Genomic DNA, 26979 nt, shown 5'->3' on the forward strand with positions numbered 1-26979 from the left:
TTAGAGTATGCAAAAGACTTGAGACTGGGGAAGAGGTTTACCTTCCAGCAGGATAACAACCCTAAACATACAGCCAGAGCTACAATGGAATGGTTTAGATAAAAGCATAATTATGTGTTAGAATGGCCCAGTCAAAGTCCAGACCTAAATCTAATTGAAAATCTGTGGCAAGACTTGAAAATTGCTGTTCACGGACGCTCTCCATCCAATCTGCCAGAGCTTGAATTATTTTACAAAGAAGAATGGGCAAACATGTCACTCTCTAGAAGTGCAAAGGTGGTAGAGACATCCCCAAAAAGACTTGCAGCTGTAATTGCAGTGAAAAGATGGTTCTACAAAGTATTTGCTCAGGTGAATACAAATGCATGCCACACTTTTCAGATATGTATTTGTAAAAAGTGTTGAAAACCATCTATCATTTTCCTTCCACTTCACTGTTATGTGCCACTTTGTGTTGGTCTATCACATTAAATCCCAATAAAATACATTTACGTTTTTCGTTATAACATGACAAAATGTGGAACATTTCAAGGGGTATGAATACTTTTTTCAAGGCACTGTATAAAATCCCTCAGCTCAGTGAAATAATAATTGCATTCAATGAACAATCTGTCCCAGACATTTGCAGCTCAGTCCCTGACTTTTTACAGTGTTTGGAGCTAAAGAATCCCTGGCTTCTTAAGTTATCCAATACAGATGTTGATGACCATTATGCACCAGCAATCTGTAGCTGCTTAGATAAGTACTAAAGTCAGCTACGCCATCAATACACCAGAGAGAACAAGAGAGACAAGAGATTTGTAGTTACAAAGTGTGATAAGTGTGAAATCAGAAGCAAAGCCGAATCAATTAGGTAAGAAGAGAGTTCAAAATCTCTTCAATGGAAACTATAATGATTTGGGTCATTATTATTTCACTATTTTTTAAGTTAAAACATTTTTTAGCAATCATTTTATATGTATATTTTTATATATGTAACCTACATTTACAAATAAATACTTAATACAAGATAAAGGATTCTCAGAGCATGATGGGTTAGCTAAAGACAGAGCACAGTGCACGAAATTCATTTTATAGTTACAAAAATAAAAAAAAAAATCACTAGCAGACTTAAATGGGGAGATTTAATAAAACCTAAGAGTGCAAAATCTGGTGTAGCTTTGCATAGTAACCAATCAGTTTCTAACTTCAGCTTCTTCAATTAAGCTTTGACAAAAAAAAAAAAAAACTGGAAGCTGATTGGGTTTTATGCAGAGCTGCACCCGATTTTGCACTCTCCAGTTTTAGTAAATCAACCTCAATATGTCTCTTCTGCCAAAACATGTCTTCCCCTGTCTGCTAGCAGGATTACGGGGTACTAAGCACCCCGAGCCCACCCTTTTTTGAAGCCTATTAGAGCCTCTGGCTCTAATCACGTGCTTCAAAAAAAAAAAATCCCCTATTGGAATCCATGCGTCCGGCGCCCTGCATGTAGATTAGGGGGCCGGACGCATGGATAGGGGTGGTGGTGCCCCTGTGCCCCCAATGGATGGGCCGCCACTGGTACTAAGATTAACTAATTCCCATGCCCATACACGGAAATTACATCATCCTGACCTGGCCAATAAAGAAAGCCGAAGAGAATGGGTAGAAGGTGGAAGCACTGATAACAGAACAAGGGGGAACAAGGATGTCACATTCCTGAAAGGGAGTGTGCCACATGGAGTAAATATGCTGTGTGTACTTCCATGGCCAAAGCTCAATACTGAAAAGTTCAATGATGAAACCCTGGGTGGCTCGTATAAGGTATGAACCACTGTTCTAACTTATTCACTGTGTGTGTAAATTTCTGCTTGAGCTACTGGGACCTGTAAACAGCAGGCTTTTTATGAATAGTGATAAGGAGACAGAGGAAGAATGTTAAAGGAGCCTGAAGCCCCACCTGCTGGCTGAATACGGTAGCATCCTGCATAATATGTGATATAACATGTGACTTTGGAGGCTGCCACTTTCTTATCTAAAGTGTTAAAAGAAATATCTATTAACTGCAATACATCGAGTCCTTTTGTTGCTGCCATTCTGAATCTGTCCTGAAAATTAGGACCACATTGAGTTCCCCCTCGAGCAGGTCAATGAAGTCAAACTTCATTTCATCAGCATTATGGCTGCCCTCAAAGGGCCGGTTGTATCTGTAAGAGTAGATGTCTAGAGCCCCACTTACATCAGATATCAAGAGCCCCCCACCATCAGAAGTCAAGATTCCCCCACTTTTTCATACATCCCAGTGCATCCCTCTTACCTTGTGCTGCTGCCGGGAAGAACCTGGGGGCGGAGTTGGGAAGCAAAAAGTGCAGGGTCTGGAGGAGGACCAGAGGAAGGCTGGGTTCTGCTGAATGCTGACAACAGGGGAGGTGGAGGAACTGTAGAAGGTGATTTGTCCTCCTCTCTGCTGCCGACTGCTAAGGCCAGAGACAAGCCTCTACGAGGCTGCACAGAGAAGTGCAGGATCTGGCAGAGGAGTTCTGTCCTACTCTCTGATGCCAACTGCTGAGACAAGGTGGGGGTGGAGACGATTCGGGTGCCACTGCTGCCACAGGCTTTGGTCCGCGGGCCTTGTGTATGACACATGTGCCCTAGAGGGTGGCTGTGCAGGGGCTTCCTGGAGCCATCCCCTTGTGCACACTCCTGGCTGGGACTATACACTGACACACATAGCAGCACTGTGCATGTGGAAAGAGGTCAGCAGCACAGGGAATCATGGGAGATGTAGTTGCAATGTAGTAGAACAATGGACTGCTGCTTGATATGAGCAGTACTCGCTACCTGGTCTGAACTATGAGGTACACTGAGAAGACACTGGGACCTATAGGAACAACAAAATAAGTCCCCCGAGCGAAATAAGTAATGTTCTGCTAAAGGAGAAAAGTTTTTATACCCAGGGTTAAAATAATGCCCTTTATGCCCAGGTTTTAATACCAATTTTTGACCCAATGGAAGTAGCAGAATTGAATTTGCAGTGAAAAGGACTCTGCACTGACAACCTCCCTCCTTCCAGTCCTGTCTCTATTTTTTTGTTTCTCTGCAGAGAGTCTGCATATGACTGTGTACTTCAATAGACACCGAAATAAGGCCCAAAGCTCAATGTAACAGAATTGATTAGACACGCCCACTCTTTGGTCAGATAGCCCCCCTGCCAGAATTGCCCCCTCTTTGGTCAGACATACCCCTGCTCAGACTTGCCCTTTCTCTGCTCAGATAAGCCCCTTCTTTAGTCAGACAAGCCCCTCTCCTTCTCTGCAATACGATGTGAAGACACTTGCTATGTATATGCTATTTATGGCTCTCAGCTATGCCAGCATAAAGCACTGGAGTGGGAGGGCAGAGAGCAGAATTTACATTTAGAGAATAAACAGTTTTAAGGCATTTCCTCACAAATTATAACTTGTGGGGGGTAAAGGACTACAAAAAGATAAGTGTGAGACTTTAAGAAGTGCCGCATCCCAATTCTGGGCAGCCTGGTTTGTTATTTGGTATGGGGGGGGGGTTATGAGATTTATACTGATCAGGGCTGAGATTTTTTAACATCTCTCTAGTTGCTCTTGTCCTCCGAGTTTTCTTAGCACAATGCTGTGGGGAACGGAGAATAGAACTGAGAATAGATCGGAGAATAGATGAGGGAATAGACTAGAGAATAGACCAGAGAATAAATTGGGGCATACACTAGAGAATAGACCGAACAATAGATCAGCGAATAGACCGAAGTACAGACCGGAGTATAGACCGAAGTATAGACCGAAGTATAGACCGGAGAATAGACCGGAGAATAGATCATAGAATAGATTGTAGAATAGATCAGATAATAGATCAGAAAACAGATCAGAGAATAGATCATAGAAAAGATCAGACAATAGACCGGAGAATAGATTGGAAGATTGATCATAGAATAGATCAGAGAATAGATCGGAGAATAGATTGGAAGATAGATTGGAAGATAGATCATAGAATAGATGGGAAAACAGACCAGAGAATAGATATTAGAAAAGACCGGAGAATAGATCATAGAATAGATGAGAGTGAGACAATAGACCGGAGAACAGACCTGAAAATAGACCGGAGAATAGATCATAGAATAGATCATAAAATAGATCAGACAATAGACTGGAGAATAGATTGGAAAATTGATCATATAATAGATCAGAATATAGATTAATGAACAGACCAGAGAATAGATCTGTGAATAGACCAGAGAATAGATAATAGAATACACCAGAGAATAGATCGGAGAATAGATCAGAGAATAGACTTGAAAATAGATCGGAGAACAGACCAGAGAAAAGATCATAGAATAGAACAGCTAACAGATCAAAGAATGGATCATAGCATAAATGAGAGAATAGATCGGAGAATAAATCGGAGAACAGATCTGAGAATTAATCTGAGATCAGATCGAAGATTAGATCAGAAAATAGACCGGAGAATAGGTCAGAAAAGAGATTAGAGAATAAATAAGAGAATAGACCATAGAACATTTTAGAGAAAAGATTGGAGAATAAATCAGAGAATAATAGACTGGAGAATAGGGATGATCGAATTTTTGAAAAGTTTGGTTCGACCAGAACACCCGAACTTCCCGGATTCCAGAACCCCACTGAAATCAATGGGACCCGAACTTCGGTAATCAAAAAACACCATTTTGAAGCCCTAAAATCCAATAAATGCCCCTAAATAGTGCCTAGGGTTCTGGGTCATGCCCCAGGGACTATTAAACACACAAAAAAAGTTCTTAAAAATTGTCGTTTTTGATAGAGAGCCAATTATTGAAAAAATTATTGAAAAAAAAAAATGAGATTTCTTTGGATTTAGTGTCTGGGGGGTCTAAAAGTGTACCTGTGAAGTTTCAGCTCTGTAGCATGTCCAGAACCAGAGAAAAAAAAAGGATTGTTTGTCTTAGAATTGCAGTAGAGCAGGGATGGGGCTCCGCTATTTTCACACCTGGCCGTTTTTGTTTCAGGCGTTTATTGGGCTTTTTTGTGGACGTCGTAGGAGGTATATATACCCCTATACAGAAGTTCAGATGTTATGCCTGCCTCCAAAGACGCCTAAAAAATGCCCAAAAAAACGCCTGCAACAACACACCTGGGCCTTTTTGTTGCAGGCATTTTTTTGGGCATTTTTTGGGCGTCTTTGGAGGCAGGCATAACATCTGAACTTCTGTATAGGGGTATATATACACACACACACACACATATATGTATATATATACACATACACACATATAGGTGTGATAGGAGCGGAGCCACATCCCTGCAAATAATTTAATTAGCGCAGGAATAGGGTTCCGCTACTTTCACACCTATATGTGTGTATATGTATAAATACATATAAGTGTGTGTGTATATATACCCCTACACAGAAGTTCTGATGTCATGCCTGCCTCCAACTACGTCCACAAAAAAGCCCAATAAACGCTTGCAAAAAAAACGGCCAGGTGTGAAAGTAGCGGAGCCCCATCCCTGCTCTATTGCAATTCTAAGACAAACGATCTTTTTTCTATGACGGTCACCCTGACATGGAAGAGTTTTGTCACCCTGCCATAGCAGTCAGAGTCAGTTCACCCTACACTACACTATGGTCACCCTGACACTTAACACTTTCCCTACAGAAACTAGATTATTAAATCTAACTATAGTGGAAAATAGTACCCTAACTACACTAGATATCCCTTTCCTCACACTAATAATTGCTAAATGACACTTTGAAGCAGGAGTAACAGAACTGCTTCCACTCTCTTCCACAGCCCCTGTATTACAGTGCTAGAGATTTGGCGGCGCTATGTTATATACTGGGGGGCGTATTCACTACTGATTGGCCTCTGGACCCCCTAGTCACTCCAATCACATTCCTAGCATTCTCCTGTCCCCCTCAATTGGCTTTTAATGATGGTTCTAGTCCAATCACTGGCTTTTAAAGCCCAGTTCCTGTCCCATTGCATTTTGGTTGGTTCCGGTTGCCGAATTTCCGAACTTTTTCCGCAAAAAGTTCGGAATTCGGCCGAATTTCGAACAGTCAATGTTCAGGTCGAACCGATGGTTGACCCGAACCATTCGATCATCCCTACTGGAGAATAGATCAGATAACAGATCAGAGAATGTATCAGAGAACAGATTGGAGAATAGACCAGAGAATAGATCGGAAAATCAACCGGAGAATAGATCAGAGAATACATCAGAGAATAGATTGGAAAATCAACCGGAGAATAGATCAGAGAATAGGCCAGAGAATACATCAGAGAATAGACCGGAGAATAGATCGGAAAATCGACCAGAGAATGGACTGAAGAATAGATCAGAGAATGGACTGAAGAATAGATAAGAGAATTTAGATCGGAGAATAGATCAGAGAAGAAATTGGAGAACAAATTAGAGAATAGACCAGAGAATAGACCGGAAAATAGATCGGAGAATAGACCAGAGAATAGACCGGAAAATAGATCGGAGAATAGATCGGAGAATTGACCGGAGAATAGATTGGAGAATAGATCAGAGAATAGACCAGAGAAGAGATTGGAGAATAGATCAGAGAATAGACCAGAGAAGAGATTGGAGAATAGACAATGGAATTGATTTACTAAAATTGGAGAGTGCAAAATCTGGTGTAGCTCTACATAGAAACAGCTTCCAGGTTTTATTGTCAAGGCTTAACTGAACAAGCTGAAGTGAGAAGTTGATTAGCTACCATGCACAGTTGCACCAGATTTTGCACTCTCTAGTTTTAACCACTTCAACCCCGCCCACCGTACATTTACTGCGGCACTCAGCCACTGCTGGGCGACGTAGCCCTACGTCGCTCGCTCAGGAGACTGTAGGGGGAGGCTCGCTCCCGCCACCCCGCTCGTTAGCTGGGGAGCCAGCGCGTGTGACCGGCGGCTCCGATGGCCGCCGGCCACTCGCGATCTCCCGCAGCAGAGAGAGAAGAACAGACGGCTGATGTAAACAGAGCCGTCTGTCATTCTCCCTGAAGTGATCACAGAGGCTATGTGATCCTGCTATATAGGATCGCATGTCTCTGTGATAACTTCACAAGCCACACCCCTTGACAGTTAGAATCATGCCCCTAGGGACACATTTAACCCCTTGATCACCAGTACAGTTAACCCCTTCCCTGCCAGTGTCATTTTTACAGTAACAGTGCATATTTTAAGCACTGATTACTGTAGTAATGTCACTGGTACCCCCAAAAGTGTCTAAAATGTCAGTTAGGGGTCCGATTTGTCCGCTGCAATGTCGCAGTCCCACAAAAAAAAACCGCAGATCGCCGCCATTACTAGTAAAAAAAAAAAAAACAATAAAAATGACATAAATCTTTCCCGTAGTTAATAAACGCAATAACTTTTGCACAAACCAATCAAAATGCGCTTATTGTGTGATTTTTTTTTTACCAAAAATATGTAGCAGAAAACAAATTGGCCTAAAATGTTAAAAATTTTTGATGTTTACATTTTTTTTTTGAGAATTTCATATAAAAAATGTGAAAAATATTGTTATTTTTTTAAAAAATTGTGATCAAATATCACCAAAAGAAAGCTCTGTTTGTGGGAAAAAAGGACGTCAATTTTGTTTGGGTACAGCGTCGCACGACCGCGCAATTGTTCCGTTAAAGTCACGCAGTGCTGAATCGCAAAATAGGGCCTAGTCATTGAGCAGCCAAATCCTCCGGGGCTAAAGTGGTTAATAAATCAACCCCAATGTGAACTGATCGCTGCACATGATTTACAAAAACCAAAACAAAAAGAAAAATCATAAATTGGGTCCGACTTAAAAAAAATATATATATATATTTTGTGGATTCTTTGGTTTCTGTGAATTCCTGCCCTTGCCTTCTCTGCAGTCTAGTTACTACCCCCGATTCTTCAGAACTCTGAAAACAATGATATTACTCAGATATTAAAAAAGACATATAGGAGATGTGCATCCTTCCTCTTAGACATCCAACTGGGTGTGTTTGATCTTCACGGGCAGTTCACATTATGGACTATTCACAGCACAGCATTCAATCAGATCCCAGAAATTGTGTAGTAGGCACACACCCACAACTTGCTGGATGCAAAAGGTAAATATGACATATTCATATGGAAGAGATCTTTGAAAACGCCCAGTAGGTGGGCAAAACGCGTTGACGCACTTCCGGTACGGCTCTGACGCATCGTCATTTCCGGTTACACTTCCTGGATCGGCCGTGGAACGCACGCGAATAGCGGGGACCACAAGAATTTGTAACTTATACACTGCTCGTTTTTTATCCCCGTTTGTGAGTATGTTTTCTCCACTTGGAGTATTTCAATAAATCGTTTAAAAATGCACTTCACCATATGCGGCCTTTCTTTTTCAATCTGGGGTACATGGAGGTGACTAGGACCAGCTCTATATAGGAAAACACCTGGTACTACACGGCATCCTACAGAAGAACTCCTTGTGCAATATCCCATTGATCTCAGGCCATTTATATCTGCAGTTCTGGTGAGTGGGGAACCGAGAGGGATCACCGTCACCTGAAGCACTTTGTACTTTAATTTCTGCACTGGAGCAATTTGTACTTTAACCACTTGCCGTCTGCTTACGTTGATAGTACTGCGGCAAAGTGGTCTGTTATCGTCTGGCGACATAGATCTACGTCATCGGACTCTCCCCTTTCTCGGCGGCGCGCGCGCGCCGCCGGAGGCTCGCTCCCGCTGTATTCAGTCACAGCGGGAGTCGGGCCAGGGGAGGAGCAGAGGCGATCGCCGCTGCTCTTCCCCGATCGTCGGGGATCTAGTGTGGAGATCTGCCTGCTTGTGTAAACACAAGCAGGCGGATCTCCTAAGTGACAGGCAGGGTCAGATTGCAGGGTTCAGCATAGCTGAACCCTGGATCTGTCCTTGTGTCTCTCAGTCACCTCCCCCCACACATGTTAGTAAGCACCAGGCATACATTAACCCCTCCCTCTCCAATAAAATTAACCCCTTCCCTGCCAGTGTCATTTTTACAGTAACAGTGCATATATATAGCACTGATTACTGCAGTAATGTCACTGGTACCCCCAAAAGTGTCAAAAATGTCAGTCAAGGGTCCGATCTGTCCGCCGCAATGTCGCAGTCCCGCAAAAAAAATCGCAGATCGCCACCATTACTCGTTAAAAAAAAACACCAAAAATGACAGAAATCTTTCCCTTAGTTAGTAAACGCGATAACTTTTGCGCAAACCAATCAAAATACGCTTATTGTGATTTTTTTTTACCAAACATATGTAGCAGAAAACAAATTGGCCAAAAATGTAAAAAAAAATTTAGATTTTTACATTTTTTTGGGGGGAATTTCATATAAAAAAAAATGTGAAAAATGTTGTTTTTTCAAAATGTACGCTCTTTTTTTGTTTAAAAAAAAAAAAGTAAAAATCGCACAGGTGATCAAATACCACCATAAGAAAGCTCTGTTTGTGGGAAAAAAAGGACGTAAATTTAGTTTGGGTACGGCGTCGCACGACCGCGCAATTGTCAGTTAAATTCGCACAGCGCCGAATCGCAAAAAGTGGCCTGGACGGAAGACAGCAAAATCCTCTAGTGGTAAAGTGGTTAATTTCTGCACTGGAGCACTTTAGATTTTAGTGATCACTTTAATGAAAGGACTTTTTTTCACTTAAATAGATTTACTCATTTGCATATATTTATAGCACTATTTGCACATTATAATATTAATGTCTTAGTTTTTATATTCAATTGTATACATGCTAGCGCTGTTTTAATTTTGATTTTACAACCTCTCTAAGTTTTTACTTAGCGCAACAGCAGCTGCATTACATTTTGATCATACATTCTTATATATCTCATTTTTTTATCACTTTTTATATATTCCTTTGATTGAGAGCGCGGGTTTAAATTAATATTTTTAGAATTGATTTCTTTAACCTCTACGAAAATACAAAATAAAAGAAATATATTTTCAAAAATGAAAAAAAAGCACAAAAGCTGGAACAGATCTCTAAACCATAGAATACAAAAAACTATTATTGCTATTTATTGATAACTGGAGCCCAGGGTAGAAAATCCATGACCAATCTTGTATGATTATCTACTACTATGGCAGCTTTATCAATATAAATTCACAAAGAAAAATGTCTATCCCTCAATAAACAAAAAAGGGGAAAAAAAAAAAGAAAGAAAAAAATATATATATATATATATTTGTACAACTGAACTCATACTTAAAGGGTTGCTCTACTTTTGCGGGAAAAAATAACAAATGAAAAAAATAAATATATATATAACATACACAATTGCGACGCAAGTCATATTGCAATGGAATTTTTTTTAACAATTATCTTTTCAATCGGCACCCACTGTAATTTTCTGTAAAATACAATATGGCAACCTAGAGGCGTTCTGTACACAGGTGGTCTACAGAACGCCCCCCAGAAATGTAATTTCCTGTTTGTGTGATTGACTCACTGATTTTGCCAAAAGTCTGCACAAAGATACAAGTCAAATTTAGGCTAGTTTGCTGTACATGGTACTATACATTACACATAGTACCATACATATGTTGGTTATATGTTATGTATGATACTTTATATTACACCTGGTACTATACATTACACATTGTACTATTCATTACACATGGTACTATTCATTATACATGGTACTATTCATTATACATGGTACTATTCATAGTAAGTGGTACTATACATTACACATAGTACCATACATGGGAAATGGTACTATATGTTATGTAGGATACTATATATTACACCTAGTACTATACATTACACATTGTACTATTCATTACACATGGTACTATTCATAGTAAGTGGTACTATACATTACACATGGTACTTACTATAAATGGTAAGTGGTGCGGTAGATTAGTTATGGTACTATACATTACACATGGTACTATACATGGTAAGTGGTGCAGTATATTAATTATGGTACTATACATTACACATGGTACTATACACGGTAAGTGGTGCTGTAGATTAGTTATGGTACTATACATTACACATGGTACTATACACGGTAAGTGGTGCAGTAGATTAGTTATGATACTATACATTACACATGGTACTATACATGGTAAGTGGTGCGGTAGATTAGTTATGGTACTACACATTACACATGGTACTATACATGGTAAGTGGTGCGGTAGATTAGTTATGGTACTATATATTACACATGGTACTATACATGGTAAGTGGTGCGGTAGATTAATTATGGTACTATACATTACACATGGTACTATACACGGTAAGTGGTGTTGTAGATTAGTTATGGTACTATACATTACACATGGTACTATACATGGTAAGTGGTGCGGTAGATTAGTTATGGTAGTATACATTACACATGGTACTATACATGGTAAGTGGTGTGGTAGATAAGTTATGGTAGTATACATTACACATGGTACTATACACGGTAAGTGGTGCGGTAGATTAGTTATGGTACTATACATTACACATGGTACTATACATGGTAAGTGGTGTGGTAGATAATTTATTGTAATATACATTACACATGGTACTATACATGGTAAGTGGTGCGGTAGATTAGTTATGGTACTATACATTACACATGGTACTATACACGGTAAGTGGTGCGGTAGATTAGTTATGGTACTATACATTACACATGGTACTATACACGGTAAGTGGTGCGGTAGATTAGTTATGGTACTATACATTACACATGGTACTATACACGGTAAGTGGTGCGGTAGATTAGTTATGGTACTATACATTACACATGGTACTATACAAGGTAAGTGGTGCGGTAGATTAGTTATGGTACTATACATTACAACATGGTAAGTAGTACTATATGTTGAGTCCTTACCTGTTAGTGTCAGGTTGCTGTAGGTGTTGGAGAAATGTTCCTTCAGTAGCACCAGATGCATCTGTGCCGCCTTCTCTCTCTGCAGCTCCAGCATGGTGTCCGGGTGCTGGGCTATTTTACATCCTTTCTGTTTGTCCAGAGAGATGTCACTGCGGACAATGTCTGCACAGGACAAGAAAGGAAGACACATTGTATTCATTGTAATGTTCAGTCAGCTCTGAATTATTATAAAATGCTCTTTTCTGATAGGACACATCAGAAGTAAAGACTTGTCCCATGAAAGCCACCGATCAATGAGGGAATCTTGAAGCTTAAAAGAGAACTTTTATTGGTTAGCCTTTTATTTTAATTTTTTATTAGTTAACTTAAAGCGGAGTCCACCCCCCCCTCCCCCTCCAAAAATTAAATATAAAACTTTTAATATTAGGACACTTACCTGTCCCGGAGTCCAGTGATGTCGGCACCGCAGCCGATGTTTCCATCGGCTGTAAGGTGCTGCCGCCGTTGCCTGTAAGGGAACCCAGCAGTGAAGCCTTGGGGCTTCACGGGCGGGTCCCTACTGCGCATGCGCGAAGCGCACTTCCCATTCGGATTGGCTGGCAGCGGAAAAAGGAGGAGGGGGCCAAACTTCCAAGGGACAGCAGTGCGGCGCCATCTCCCAGAAGTGCGGAAGGGTACCTGTCAAAAACAGGTACCCCTTCCCCCCTCCCCCCAGAAAGGTGCCAAATGTGGCACCGGAGGGGGGGGGGGAAATGAGTGGAAGTTTCACTTTTGGGTGGAACTCCGCTTTAAGTTATTAAAGATGTGAGCTCTGAGGATCTTTTGTCCCTTCTTCCATTGTAGGAAACTTGGTTGATTTTTATCTATAAGTGAGCCTATGATAAGGCTTACTTTTAGGTACAGTAAATATCTCCTAAACCTGCACTGTTTAGGAGATATTTATTTGGGAAGCTGCTGGTGGCATAACTGTGCCGTTCCTCCAGAGCCCTGTGCCCTGAACAGCGGCTCCTCTGCGCATGCGCGGGAGTGATGCCATTGTGGCTCGCCCAATCAAAGGCCTGGAGCCCACCAACCCAGGAAGGAAGACCAGGTGAAGACGGAAGCCCTGTCAGTGCAGTGACAGCGAACAACTGGAGGGCTTCATTTTTAGGCAAGTTTCCCATAATCTGCTAGTATGTGATGCATACAAGCACATTCTAACTTTGCCTTGCAGGTTTAATAGAAAACAAAAAACATTGGTTTACTACAATATTGTATATACTTTATATCCCTTTCTAAAGTGTGAGAAAGGAGCATATGATCCCCAAAGCTTGCATCATCCAATACATCAACCAATGCATTGGGGTTGATTTACTAAAGGCAAATAGACTGTGCACTTTGAAAGTGCAGTTGCTCCAGAGCTTAGTAAATGGGCGGAATCTCTGCTGACTTCCATCATCCAATCATGTGCAAGCAAAAATGCTTTTTTTTTTTAATTTTTCTTGTATCTAATTGGGTATTCTTTGCAAAGTGAAGCTTTTTACCTCATTTACTAAGCTCTGGAGCCACTGCACTTGTAGAGTACAACTGCAATTTGCAAAGTGCACAGTCTATTTACCTTTAAATCAAGTAAATCAACCCCAATGTATCACTTAGGGTCCATGCACACTGGGTTAACCACTTCTAGACCGGAAGGATTTGCCCCCTTAATGACCAGGCCATATTTTGCGATTCCGCACTGCATTACTTTAACCCCCTTAGCGGTATCCCCGAGCGTGACTCGGGGTGGATTTTTCCTGCTACTATCGGTATCCCCTGAGTCACGCTCGGGGTAGATGTTCAGAGCGTGCAGCGCTGTCCCTTACCTTCTCCTGGCGATTCAAATGTTGCACAAAACACAAACACGTAACATTTATATTATATATATATATATATAAATATATATATATACACACACACACACATATATATATATATATATATATATATATATATACACACACACACATATATATATATATATATACACACACACACATATATATATATATATATATACACACATATTTATATATATATATATATATATATATATATATATATATATATATATATATATATATATATATATATACAGTATATATATTATATATTATATAATAAAAGTATATTATTGATTAGATTATAATTCATGCGTTTGTGTTTCAAAGTTATCACATCTGGGATGTCTACTAGACTCTTGTTTTGGTCAGGTTTAAGTCAGTAATTACTAAGAATTGTAGGCCTATAATACATAACGCCAAATTTCCATGAAAAAAATTGTACCGCTTTTGGTATATAATTCCTGACATAATCATACCGCCAGGGAGGTTAACGGACAATTGCGCAGTCATGCGGCGCTGTACCCAAATAAAATTGAAGTCCTTTTTTAACCACAAATAGAGCTTTCTTTTGGTGGTATGTCATCACCTGTGCGATTTTTATTTTTTGCGCTATAAACAAAACAAGAGCGACAATTCTGAAAAAAAAAAAAAAAACAATATTTTTCACATTCTGCTATATAACATTCTCAAAAAAAAATTAAAAATCTAAATTTTTTAACATTTTAGGCCAATTTGTTTTCTGCTACATATTTTTGGTAAAAAAAAAAAAAAACGCAATAAGCGTATTTTGATCGGTTTGCGCAAAAGTTATCGTGTCTACAAACTACGGGAAAGATTTATGTCATTTTTATTGTTTTGTTTTTTTTTTTTACTAGTAATGGCGGCGATCTTTAATTTTTTGCGTTGCTGCGACATTGCGGTGGACAGATCGGACCCTTGACTGACATTTTTTACACTTTTGGGGGGACCAGTGACATTACTGCAGTAATCCGAGCTAAAAATACGCACTGTTACCGTAATAATGACACTGGCAGGGAAGGGGTTAACCCAGGGGCGATCAAAGAGTTAAGTGTGAGCCTAGGGGAGGGACTTGTGGAATCAACACGGAGACCTGTGATCCTAAATAGGAGGAATCAACGGCGCTCTGTGATCATTACAGAAAGAATAACAGACCGTTTACAATAGCTGACCGTACTTCTCTCTCAGCGGGGAGCGATCACGAGTGGCCGGCGACAATCGGAGCCGCCTGCCCCGTGCAACGGCAGCCCCGTTGACGAGCGGAGGTGGGAGTGCGCCAGCGGCGGCACGCGCTCGCCCCCTATCTGCAGACGAACGACCGACCTATACAGTATAACTGCGGCGGACGGTCGTAAAGTGGTTCAAAATCGCTGCTTCTACAGGAGTTTTGTGTTTTGCCTGTAGAAGCAGATCAATGTTATCCTATGTGGCCATTTACATTAGGACAATTACAGGCATATATAGAGGCAGGGAAAAAAAAACCTTAGTCCCGGTTCACACTACCGCGACTTGTCAGCCTGACAAGTCGCGGTCCATTCTGTCCTACGGGAACCGTTCTAATAGGAGCGACTCAAGTCGCCCCGACTTAGAAAATAGGTCCTGTACTACTTTGGGGCGACCTCGGAGCGACTTGCATTGACTTCCATTATGTGAAGTCCGTGCAAGTCGCGCCGAAGTCGTGGTGCACGCGACTTCACAGGTCGCCCCCGAAGTCGGATCGCCATAGTGTGAACCGACACTTATAGTTTGCGTTTCTAAATAGAGCTTTCTGGCAGAACAAATGCAAAACTCTCCTAAACTCTACAAAAAACCCTCTATAAATGTTTTCTGCCAAGGGAACTGCCCAGTGTACACAGAGATGTATAGTAACTAAGTAGCACTACTTCACTACTGTACTTAAGTACGGAAAGGCGGTATCTGTACTTTCCTAGAGTAGAATTTTTTTCTCCTACTTCCACTTTTACTTCACTACATTTTTTCGATGATTTCAATACTTCTACTCCAATATTTTTTTTTGTGCTGCATAGTTACTCGTTACAATTATAAAAATTACCACTGCCAGAACAGTAGATGGCAGGTTTCATGAAGCTCAAAAAAATGTGTATTATCAGCGCATACGAAAATAAATGCTACTGTATGTATAAATAAAAGCTGCATTTGAAATAATAAAAAACAATATGATGTTCAAACTTTTGACTTCTTTCTTTAATAACTACATAACACAGTACTTGTACTTTTACTTTCAGTACTTGAGTAGCAACATTTTAAAAAAAGCTACTTGTAATACTTAAGTACAAAAAATGTTGAATACTTTAGTACTTCTACTCAAGTCACTTTTTGATCGAGCACTTCCACTTCTACTCAAGTCACTTTTTGATCGAGCACTTGTACTTTTACTCAAGTATGGGTTTTGAGTACTTTATACAACTCTGAGTGTGCATGGAGCCTTGAACTACAAACTTTATGTCAGGAAGACTTATTAACTTAAATCATATAGTCAGCTCTGCAGCCGAATGCGCGGAACACACAAATGTTTATATAAGATTCCAATTTAAACAAAAAGGCTGATTTACTAAAGGCAAATAGACTGTGCACTTTGCAAAGTGCAGTTGCTCCAAAGCTTAGTACAGTAAAGGAAAAAAGTATTTGACCCCCTGCTGATTTTGTACGTTTGCCCACTGACAAAGAATTGATCAGTCTATAATTTTAATGGCAGATTTATTTTAACAGTGAGGGACAGAATAACAACAAAAATATCCAGAAAAACGCATTTTAACCACTTTAGCTCCAGAAGGATTTACCCCCTTAATGACCAGGCCATTTTTTTGCGATTCGGCACTGCGTTGCTTTAACTGACAATTGCGCAGTCGTGCAACACCATACCCAAATACAATTCATGTCCCTTTTTTCCCCCACAAACAGAGCTTTCTTTCGATGGTATTTGATCACCTCTGCGGTTTTTAGATTTTGCACTATAAACAAAAAAAGAGCGACAATTCTGAAAAAAACACTTTATACTTTCTGCTATAAAACATTCCCAATAAAAAATTTTTAAAAATTTAATTTTTTTATCAGTTTAGGCCAATTTGTATTCTGCTACATATTTTTGGTAAAAAAAAATCCCAATAAACGTATTTTGATTGGTTTGCGCAAATGTTATCGCGTCTACAAACTAGGGGAAAGATTTATGTCATTTTTTAAATTATTTTACTAGTAATGGTGGCGATCTGCCATTTTTAGCGGGACTGCGACATTGCAGCGGACAGATCGGACACCTAACTGACATTTTTGCCACTTTTGGGGGGACCAGTGACCTTACTACAGTAATCAGTGCTAAAAATACTGTACTGTAATAATGACACTGGCAGGGAAGGGGTTAACCGAGGGGTGCTCAAAGGGTTAAATGTGTACCTAGGGGGTGCTTTCTAACTGGGTAGGGCAGGGGTCTTCAAACTATGGCCCTCCAGTTGTTGAGGAACTACAATTCCCATCATGCCTAGCCATGTCTGTGAATGTCAGAGATTTACAATGCCTCATGGAATGTGTAGTTCTGCAACAGCTGGAGGGCCGTAGTTTGAGGATCCCTGATGTAGGGGATGGGCTTGCTGCATGAACACAGAGATCCGTGTTCCTAAATAAGAGGATCCCTGTGTTCATAACTGACAGAACAGCGGTCTGCCGTGTTTACAACCGCAGGCTGCTGTTCTGTCTCCACGGGGAGCGATCGTGGGTGCCCAGCGGCAATCGCAGCCGCCGGACCCGCTGATCAGCTTCCCCTGTGGCGAATGGGCGCGCGCACCTCCACTAGTGGTCCCGCAAAGCGAGGTACAGGTACGTCGTTTTGCGGGACAGAATCAACTTGCGGCCGTAAAACTATGGCAGCTGGTCAGCAAGCGGTTAAATAAAGAGTCCTTGGGGTTGATTTACTAAAGGCAGATAGACTGCGCACTTTGCAGTTGCTCCAGCGCTTAGTACAGTGAGGGGGAAAAAGTATTTGATCCCCTGCTGATTTTGTACATTTGCCCACTGACAAAGAAATCATCAGTCTATAATTTTATTGGTGGGTTTATTTTAACAGTGAGAGACAGAATAACAACAAAAATATCCAGAAAAACGCATTTTAAAAAAGTTATACATTAATTTGCATTTTAATGAGACAAATACTGTAAGTATTTGACCCCTTCGCAAAACATGACTGAGTATTTGGTGACAAAACTCTTGTTGGCAGTCACAGAGGTCAGACGTTTCTTGTTGTTGGCCACCAGATTTTCACACATCTCAGGACGGATTTTCTTCCACTCCTCTTTGCAGATCTTCTCCAAGTCAGGGTTTGGAGGCTGATGTTTGGTAACTCGAACCTTCAGCTCCCTCCGCATATTTTCTATGGGATTAACCACTTTACCACTAGAGCATTTTGCTGTCTTACGTCTGGGCCACTTTTTGCGATTCGGCGCTGTGCGACTTTAACTGACAATTGCGCGGTCGTGCGATGCCGTACCCAAACGAAATTGACGTCCTTTTTTTCCCACAAACAGAGCTTTCTTTTGGTGGTATTTGATCACCTGTGCGATTTTTACTTTTTGTGCTATAAACAAAAAAAGAGCATTTATTTTGAAAAAATAACAATAATTTTAACATTTTTTTGTATGAAATTCCCCCCAAAAAAGATGTAAAAACCAATTTTTTTAAAAATTTTTGGCCAATTTGTTTTCTGCTACCTATGTTTGGTAAAAAAAATCGCAATAAGCGTATTTTGATTGGTTTGCGCAAAAGTTATTGCGTTTACTAACAAAGGGAAAGATTTATGTCATTTTTGGTGTTTTTTTTTTAACGAGTAATGGCGGTGATCTGCGATTTTTTTTTGCGGGACTGCGACATTGCGGCGGACAGATCGGACCCTTGACTGACATTTTTGACACTTTTGGGGGTACCAGTGACATTACTACAGTAATCAGTGCTATAAATATGCACTGTTACTGTAAAAATGACACTGGCAGGGAAGGGGTTAATTTTATTGGAGAGGGAGGGGTTAATGTATGCCTGGTGCTTACTAACGTGTGTGGGGGGAGGTGACTGTGTGAGACAGGGACAGATCGGATGTCCAGCTATGCTGAACACTCCGATCTGTCACTCCCTGTCACTGAGGAGATCCGCCAGCTTGTGTTTACACAGGCGGGCGGATCTCCACACTAGATCCCCGACGATCGGGGCAGAGCAGCGGCGATCGCCGCTGCTCCTCCCCTGGCCCGACTCCCGCTGTGAATGAAAACAGCGGGAGCGCGCCTCCGGCGGCGCGCGAGCGCCGCCTACAGGGGAGGAGTCTGGCGACGTAGGTCTACGTCGTCAGACGGGATCGTGCCACTTTGCCGCAGTACTATTCCAGTACTCAGCGGTAAAGTGGTTAAGATCTGGAGACTGGCTAGGCCACTCCAGGACCCTAAGGTGTTTCTTCTTGAGCCACTCCTTTGTTGCCCTGGCCATGTGTTTTGGGTCATTGTGATCCTGGAATACCCATCCACGACCCATATTCAATTCCCTGGCTGAGGGAAAGAGGTTCTCACCCAAGATTTGACAGCACATGGCTCCGTCCATCGTCCCTGTGATGCGGTGAAGTTGTCCTATCCCCTTAGCAGAAAAACACTCACAAAGCATAATGTTTCCACCTCCATGTTTGACGGTGGGAATGGTGTTCTTGGGATCAAAGGCAGAATTCCTCCTCCTCCAAACACAGTGAGTTGAGTTGATGCCAAAGATCTCATCTGACCACAACACTTTCACCCAATTCTCCTCTGAATCATTCAGATGTTCATTAGCAAACTTCAGAAGGACCTGTACATGGGCTTTCTTGAGCAGGGGGAACTTGCTGGCGCTGCAGGATTTCAGTCCTTTACGGCGTAGTGTGTTACTAATTGTTTTCTTGGTGACTATGGGCCCAGCTGCCTTACCTGATTGACAAGGTTCTCCTGTGTAGTTCTGGGCTGATTCCTCACTGTTCTCATGATCATTGAAATTCCATGAGTTCAGATCTTGCATAGAGCCAGAGACTAAGGGAGATTGACAGTTATTTTGTGTTTCTTAGATTTGCGAATAATCACACCAACTTTTGTCACCCTCTCACCAAGCTTCTTGGCGATGGTCTTGTAGCCCATTCCAGCCTTGTGTAGGTCTACAATCTTGTCCCTGACATCCTTGGACAGCTCTTTGGTCTTGGCCATGGTGGAGAGATTGGAATTTGATTGATTGATTGATTGCTTCTGTGGACAGGTGTCTTTTATACAGGTAACAAGCTGAGATTAGGAGCACTCCCTTTACTCCTTCTTATCTCAGCTCATTACCTGTATAGAAGACACCTGAGAGCAATGTTCCCTTTAATCTGCGCACAAATGCACAGCAGTCTAATTGACGGTCCGGCGCAGCACAAATTCAGACCGCGCAGCCGCGTGAAGACGGTGAGGTAGTGAGCAGTGCGCCCCGAGAGCCCGCCCATTGTGTGACAATAGCGAATAAAAATTTGCTATTGTCACACGGATCCTCCTCCTGGCCAATCCGAAAGGCAAACCACCCCATGCCATTGGCCGAGGTCCGAGGAGGAGGCGGGAGGACTGAGGAGACGCGAGGGACGCTGTGACTGAAGAGAAGCTGCCGTGAGCTAAGTGCATGGGTCTCGCGGTTGGGGGGGGGGTCTCGTGGGGGAACGCTGGCATCTCTGCAATTGATTGGGGGCAATGCTGTGGGAACTCTGCAATTGATTGGGGGCAATGCTGTGGGCACTCTGCATTGATTGGGGGCAATGCTGTGGGCACTCTGCATTGATTGGGGGCAATGCTGTGGGCACTCTGCAATTGAGTGGGGCAATGCTGTGGGCACTCTGCATTGATTGGGGGCAATGCTGTGGGCACTCTGCATTGATTGGGGGCAATGCTGTGGGCACTCTGCATTGATTGGGGGCAATGCTTTGGGCACTCTGCATTGATTAGGGACAATGCTGTGGGCACTCTGCAATTGATTGGGGCAATGCTGTGGGCACTCTGCATTGATTGGGGGCAATGCTGTGGGCACTCTGCATTGATTGGGGGCAATGCTGTGGGCACTCTGCATTGACTGGGGGCAAGGCTGTGGGCACTCTGCATTGATTGGGGGCAATGCTGTGGGCACTCTGCATTGATTGGGGGCAATGCTGTGGGCACTCTGCTTTGATTGGGGGCACGCTGGTCACTCTGCATTGATTGGGGGCACGCTGGTCACTCTGCATTGACGTCCCCCCCCCCCACTGCTCAGTCTAAAGGTTTGCTCTCAGAAATGTTTTTATTTGCTCAGCACAGTAAAAAATTAGAGGGAACATTGCCTGAGAGCCAGAAATCTTGCTGATTGATAGGGGATGAAATACTTATTTCACTCATTAAAATGGAAATCAATTTATAACTTTTTTGAAATGCATTTTTCCGGAAATTGGTAAAATAAACCGGCCATTAAAATTACTGATCATTGAAACTGATCATTTCTTTGTCAGTGGGCAAACGTATGAAATCAGCAGGGGATCCAATACTTTTTCCCCTCACTGTAAATGCGGAGAAGCTCTGCTGACTATCATCATCCAAACATGTGCAAGCAAAAAATGCTGTTTTCCTTGCATGTGATTGAGTATTCTTTGCAAAGTGAAGCCTTATCTAATTTACTAAGCTCTGGAGCAACTGCACTTGTAGAGCGCAACAGTCTATTTGCTTTTAGTAAATGAACCCCAGTGTGCCTAAGCCAGTAAAAAAATACGTTACAAGGTTTGCTGTTCTATAATGACAGCACAGAATGGTGTTTGTATAGGACTGTGATGTAAAGTACTGATGGACGTCTTCTCCAGGAACATACATAGTGACACCTGCAGGCTATAAACACATTGGTGAGAATAGGAAACGCGGCATACAAGGATTGGGGAAAATGGCATACTTTATCAATGAACATATTTCCGAAAACACAACCTCAATACCAAATCATTCCTCTCCGATACAATCTAAAGACCACAATCAGCCTGACCACTGATTTCTCTTCATTAACTGCTTCGGGACCGCCCACCGCAGTTTTACTGCGGCAGGCTGCCCCTTCTGCGTGAACCGACGTAGGTCTACGTCGGTGGCGCGCCTGCAGTTAGGGGGCGAGCACGCTCCCGTCCCACTCGTCAGCGGGGACTCTGATGCACGGGGCAGGCGGCTCTGATTGCCACCTGACACCCGCGATCGCTCCCCGCTGAGAGAAAAGTGCGGTCACCTGTTGTAAACACATCTGACCGTTCTTCTCTCTGGCATGATCACAGAGCGCCTGTGATCCTTTTATATAGGATCACACGTCTCTATGATCATTTCACAAGCCCAACCCCCATACAGTTGGAAACACTCCCCTAGGTACACATTTAACCCTTTGATCACTTACTGTGTTAACCCCCTTCCCTGCCAGTGTCATTATTACAGTAACAGTGCATATTGTTTGCACTGATTACTGTAGTAATGTCACTGGTACCCCCAAAAGTGTCAAAAATGTCAGTTAGGGGTCCAATATGTCCACCACAATGTTTCAGTCCCACAAAAAAAAAAAACGCAGATCACCGCCATAACTAGTAAAAAAAAAAAAAAAAAGCAATAAAAATTATATAAATCTTACCCGTAGTTAGTAGATGCGATAACGTTTGCGCAAACCAATCAAAATACACTTTTTGCGATTTTTTTCTACCAAAAATATGTAGCAGAAAACAAATTGGCCTAAAATGTTAAAGATTTTAGATTTTTACATTTTTTTGGGGGGGGAACGTTATATAGCAGAATGTGAAAAATATTGTTTTTTTTTTTTTTTTTAGAATTGTCGCTCTTTTTTTGTTTATAGCACAAAAAATAAAAATCGCACAGGTGATCAATTACCACCAAAAGAAAGCTCTATTTGTGGGAAAAAAGGACATCAATTGTATTTGGGTACATCGTCGCACGACTGCACAATTGTCCGTTAGAATAATGCAGAGCCGAATCGCAAAATATAGCCTGGTCATTAAGGGGACAAATCCTGGTCCAGAAATGGTTAAAGATATTCTATTCAAAAAAGAATAGTGGTCTGGTTACCACCAAAGCACACCTCCATCCCTAAATGCATATAGAAACAGAGAAAACTGGCCCGCGGGACTTTGAATGAGGTTGTGCTTAGTGGTTGGAGATCAGAGAATACATAATGCATGAGTAAAACAATAATTCGTTTTTATTGCATAATTGGACAAGTTGTATGAGTAAAATTCATAGCATGTACTACCATAGCACATGATATAGCTTAATAGCTAGTGTATGCGTATTAAACATATTATACAACATGAACAGTTATTCCATCACATCATAGTAAATATCTTGGTGGAGCCACTTGATTACATAAAAAATTGCATGAAAGTAGGATATATGACATCATGAACTGACGCGTTTCGGGAGCAGTATCTCTCTTCTTCAGAGATCAATATGATTCCAAATATATCTACAAGAAAATAAATTGTTGGAGTATGCAGTATAAAAAAAGAAAAAAAGAAAGAGACATTTTGAATAGAAAAAATTATTAATCCAATAATGAGAACTCCAAAGAGTGCTCAATACTCACAGGTAGGTAGACACTGATGGAAAAAATTGGCTAGTGTGAGAAGGCGGCACAACGTGTTTTTTTCTTTTTTTATACTGCATACTCCAACAATTTATTTTCTTGTAGATATATTTGGAATCATATTGATCTCTGAAGAAGGGAGATACTGCTCCCGAAACGCGTCAGTTCATGATGTCATATATCCTACTTTCATGCAATTTTTTATGTAATCAAGTGGCTCCACCAAGATATTTACTATGATGTGATGGAATAACTGTTCATGTTGTATAATATGTTTAATACGCATACACTAGCTATTAAGCTATATCATGTGCTATGGTAGTACATGCTATGAATTTTACTCATACAACTTGTCCAATTATGCAATAAAAACTAATTATTGTTTTACTCATGCATTATGTATTCTTTGATCTCCAACCACTAAGCACAACCTCATTCAAAGTCCCGCGGGCCAGTTTTCTCTGTTTCTATAAGATATTCTATTCAGTATTTATTATACAGGATGTTATTACCCAACACCGACTGTTCCGGCAATAAAGACAAAATCCATAAGAATCCTTTTTTTCCTTCACTTCATGTTGTACTGTTTTATTTTGTCATCCAATCCTCTCAGGAAAGATTACACGATGTCCCAACACATTTCAGTATGATTTGTATTTTTCCTTGTCAACCTCCCGTCATCCTGAGAAGGTCGGTTCACGTCTAAAAGGAGTTGATTTACTAAAGGCAAATAGCAGTGGCGGCTGGTGCTCCATTGGTCGGGGGGGGAGGGGCAATAGACGGCTTGGCCATGGACCCCCCCCCCCCCCGTCACTCCAGAGTCCAGTCCACACCATAAACCCCCTTCCCCCCCGGGCGCCAGTTCACTCACCTTGTTCCTCCGGACTGACAGGCGGCGTCGGCTTCCCCCCTCAGTCTCCTCCATGTCCCCTCTTGGCGGCCGTCTCCTCCCTCCTCCTCCGCCAATAGGATGCCTTCTCCTTTGGCCAATTGGGAAACAGGTCTCAGGACCCGCTTCCTGATTGGCCTGGAGGAGAATCAGTGCGGCAATAGCAAATATTCATTTACTATTGTCACACAACTAGGTGGGCTCAGGGGGCAATGCTCTGTGCACCGAGCCCACACTTTTTTTGAAGCCTTTTAGAGCCTCAGGCTCTAATCACGTGCTTCAAAAAAAAAACCCTCATTGGAATCCATGCATCCAGTGCCCTGCATGTAGATTAGGGGGCCGGACGCATGGATAGGGGGGCCGCGCCCCTAATGGATGGGCCACCACTGGCAAATAGTCTGTGGCGGCTAGTGCTCCATCGGTCGAGGGTGGGGCCAGATGGACCTGGCCACGGACCCCCCACCCCCCTGTCACTCCAGAGTCCAGTCCACACTATATCCCCCCCCCCCCCGAACGCCAGTTCACTTACCTTGTTCCTCCAGACTGACAGGTGGCGACGGCTTCCCCCCTCAGTCTCCTCCATGTCCCCTCTCGGCAGCCGTCTCCTCCTCCGCCAATAGGATGCCTTCTACTTTGGCCAATTGGGAAACAGGTCTCAGGACCCTCTTCCCCATTGGCCGGGAGGAGAATCAGTGTGGCAATAGCAAATAGTCATTCGCTATTGTCGCACAACTGGGTGGGCTCAGGGCCCAGTGCTCTGCGCCCCAAACCTACCCTTTTTTACTTAAAAAAAATAAACCCTAATTGGAATCCATGCGTCCAGCACCCTGCATGTAGATTAGGGGACTGGACGCATGGATAGGGGGGCGGCGCCCCTGCATGTAGATTAGGGGCTGGACGCATGGATAGGGGGCGGCGCCCCTGCATGTAGATTAGGGGGCCGGAAGCATGGATAGGGGGGCAGTGCCCCTGCATGTAGATTAGGGGGCTGGACGCATGGATAGGGGGGCAGCACCCCTGCATGTCGATTAAGGGGCTGGACGCATGGATAGGGGGGGCGCACCTGCATGTAGATTAGGGGGCCGGGCACATGAATAGGGGGGTGGTGCCCCTGCATGTAGATTAGGGGGCCGGACGCATGGATAGGGGGGCGGTGCCCCTGCATGTAGATTAGGGGGCCGGACGCATGGATAGGGGGGCGGCGCCCCTGCATGACGATTAAGGGGCCGGACGCATGGATAGGGGGGGGCCGCGCCCCTGCACCCCTAATGGACGGGCCGCCACTGGCAAAAAGACTGTGCACTTTGCAAAGTGAAGTTGAACTCTGCAAGAGCAGTTGCTCCAGAGATTAGTAAATGAGGTAAACCTTCGCTTTGCAAAAAGCCCCTGCATGTATAGGGGGGCGGTGCCCTTGCATGTAGATTAGGGGGCCGGGCGCATGAATAGGGGGGCGGTGCCCCTGCATGTAGATTAGGGGGCCGGATGCATGGATAGGGGGGCAGTGCCCCTGCATGTAGATTAGGGGGCCAGACGCATGGATAGGGGGGTGGCGCCCCTGCATGTCGATTAAGGGGCCGGACGCATGGATAGGGGGGTGGCACCCTTGCATGTAGATTAGGGGGCCGGGCGCATGAATAGGGGGGCGGTGCCCCTGCATGTAGATTAGGGGGCCGGATGCATGGATAGGGGGGCGGTGCCCCTGCATGTAGATTAGGGGGCCAGACGCATGGATAGGGGGGTGGCGCCCCTGCATGTCGATTAAGGGGCCGGATACATGGATAGGGGGGGGTGGCGCCCCTGCTCCCCTAATGGACGGGCCGCCACTGGCAAATAGACTGTGCACTTTGCAAAGTGAAGTTGAACTCTGCAAGAGCAGTTGCTCCAGAGTATGGTAAATGAGGTAAACCTTCGCTTTGCAAAGAGTACCCAATCACATGCAAGGGAAATTTAAAAAAAAAATGTATTTTTGCTAGCACATTATTCAATGATGGAAGTCAGCTGAGCTTCTGCTCATTTACTAAGCTCTGGAGCAGTTTTTCTCAACCTTTTTTCAGTCGAGACACCCACTATATTTATAGACCATCTCAAGGCACCCTTTAAAATGATGGACAGTCTCGAGGCATCCCATTTAAAATGTAAAAAACGTATTCTAATAGTTTTACATAATGCAGCAAAATCTAAACATAGGAAGCCCCATGTTAGAGGTGATTTATTCTTCCAAAGAAAATACACTTTTGCACATTGGCACTGACTAGTATTCCAATGTTTCTCTTTTCCCTCTATTTCTCTCCATCCGTCAGCTAATGTGACGCCAGTGCTGAGGGAGAGGGGCACAAGAGGGTCAAACAAGGATGCTGTGGAGACAACAGACATCCTCCTTATTAACTGATGATGTCATTGGTTGCTACAGAGTTGTAATGGTGCGTAATGAGAACCCTTGGCGTTGTGTACTTAAAAGGTAGGTCCACCTTCTGGCTTGTATACAATGCTTGATACATTTTTTGGCAAATTTGCCAAGGCACCCCTGAAGAAACCACAAGGCACCCTGGTTGAAAAAGGCTGCTCTGGAGCAACTGCACTTCAGGGCTGGGACAAGGGGTGGGCAGGAGGGATGGTTGCCCTGGGCGCAGTGGTTTATTTCAGGGTTGGGAGTGCCCTGACCCTAACCTTAAGAGAAGGGGGGGGGGAAGGTTAGCATTTTTGCCCTGGGTGCTGGATGGCCTTGTCCAGTCACTGCTGCACTTGCAGAGTGCA

General features: G+C 42.9%; 1 protein-coding gene across 1 annotated transcript in view; it reads right to left on the reverse strand.

Moving 5' to 3' along the window:
* HPSE2 (heparanase 2 (inactive)) overlaps positions 1–26979 on the reverse strand; it is a gene marked incomplete at both ends in the record, with an annotated part of 422804 nt that overhangs the window by 335778 nt on the left and 60047 nt on the right. The window contains one exon of the mRNA XM_082267677.1: positions 11842–12003. Coding sequence (XP_082123803.1) covers positions 11842–12003 — 162 coding nt within the window. The remainder of the gene's footprint in view (positions 1–11841; positions 12004–26979) is intronic.

Source organism: Pelophylax lessonae (genome assembly GCF_965119305.1).
Source record: "Pelophylax lessonae genome assembly, chromosome: 9".
Taxonomy (NCBI): domain Eukaryota; kingdom Metazoa; phylum Chordata; class Amphibia; order Anura; family Ranidae; genus Pelophylax; species Pelophylax lessonae.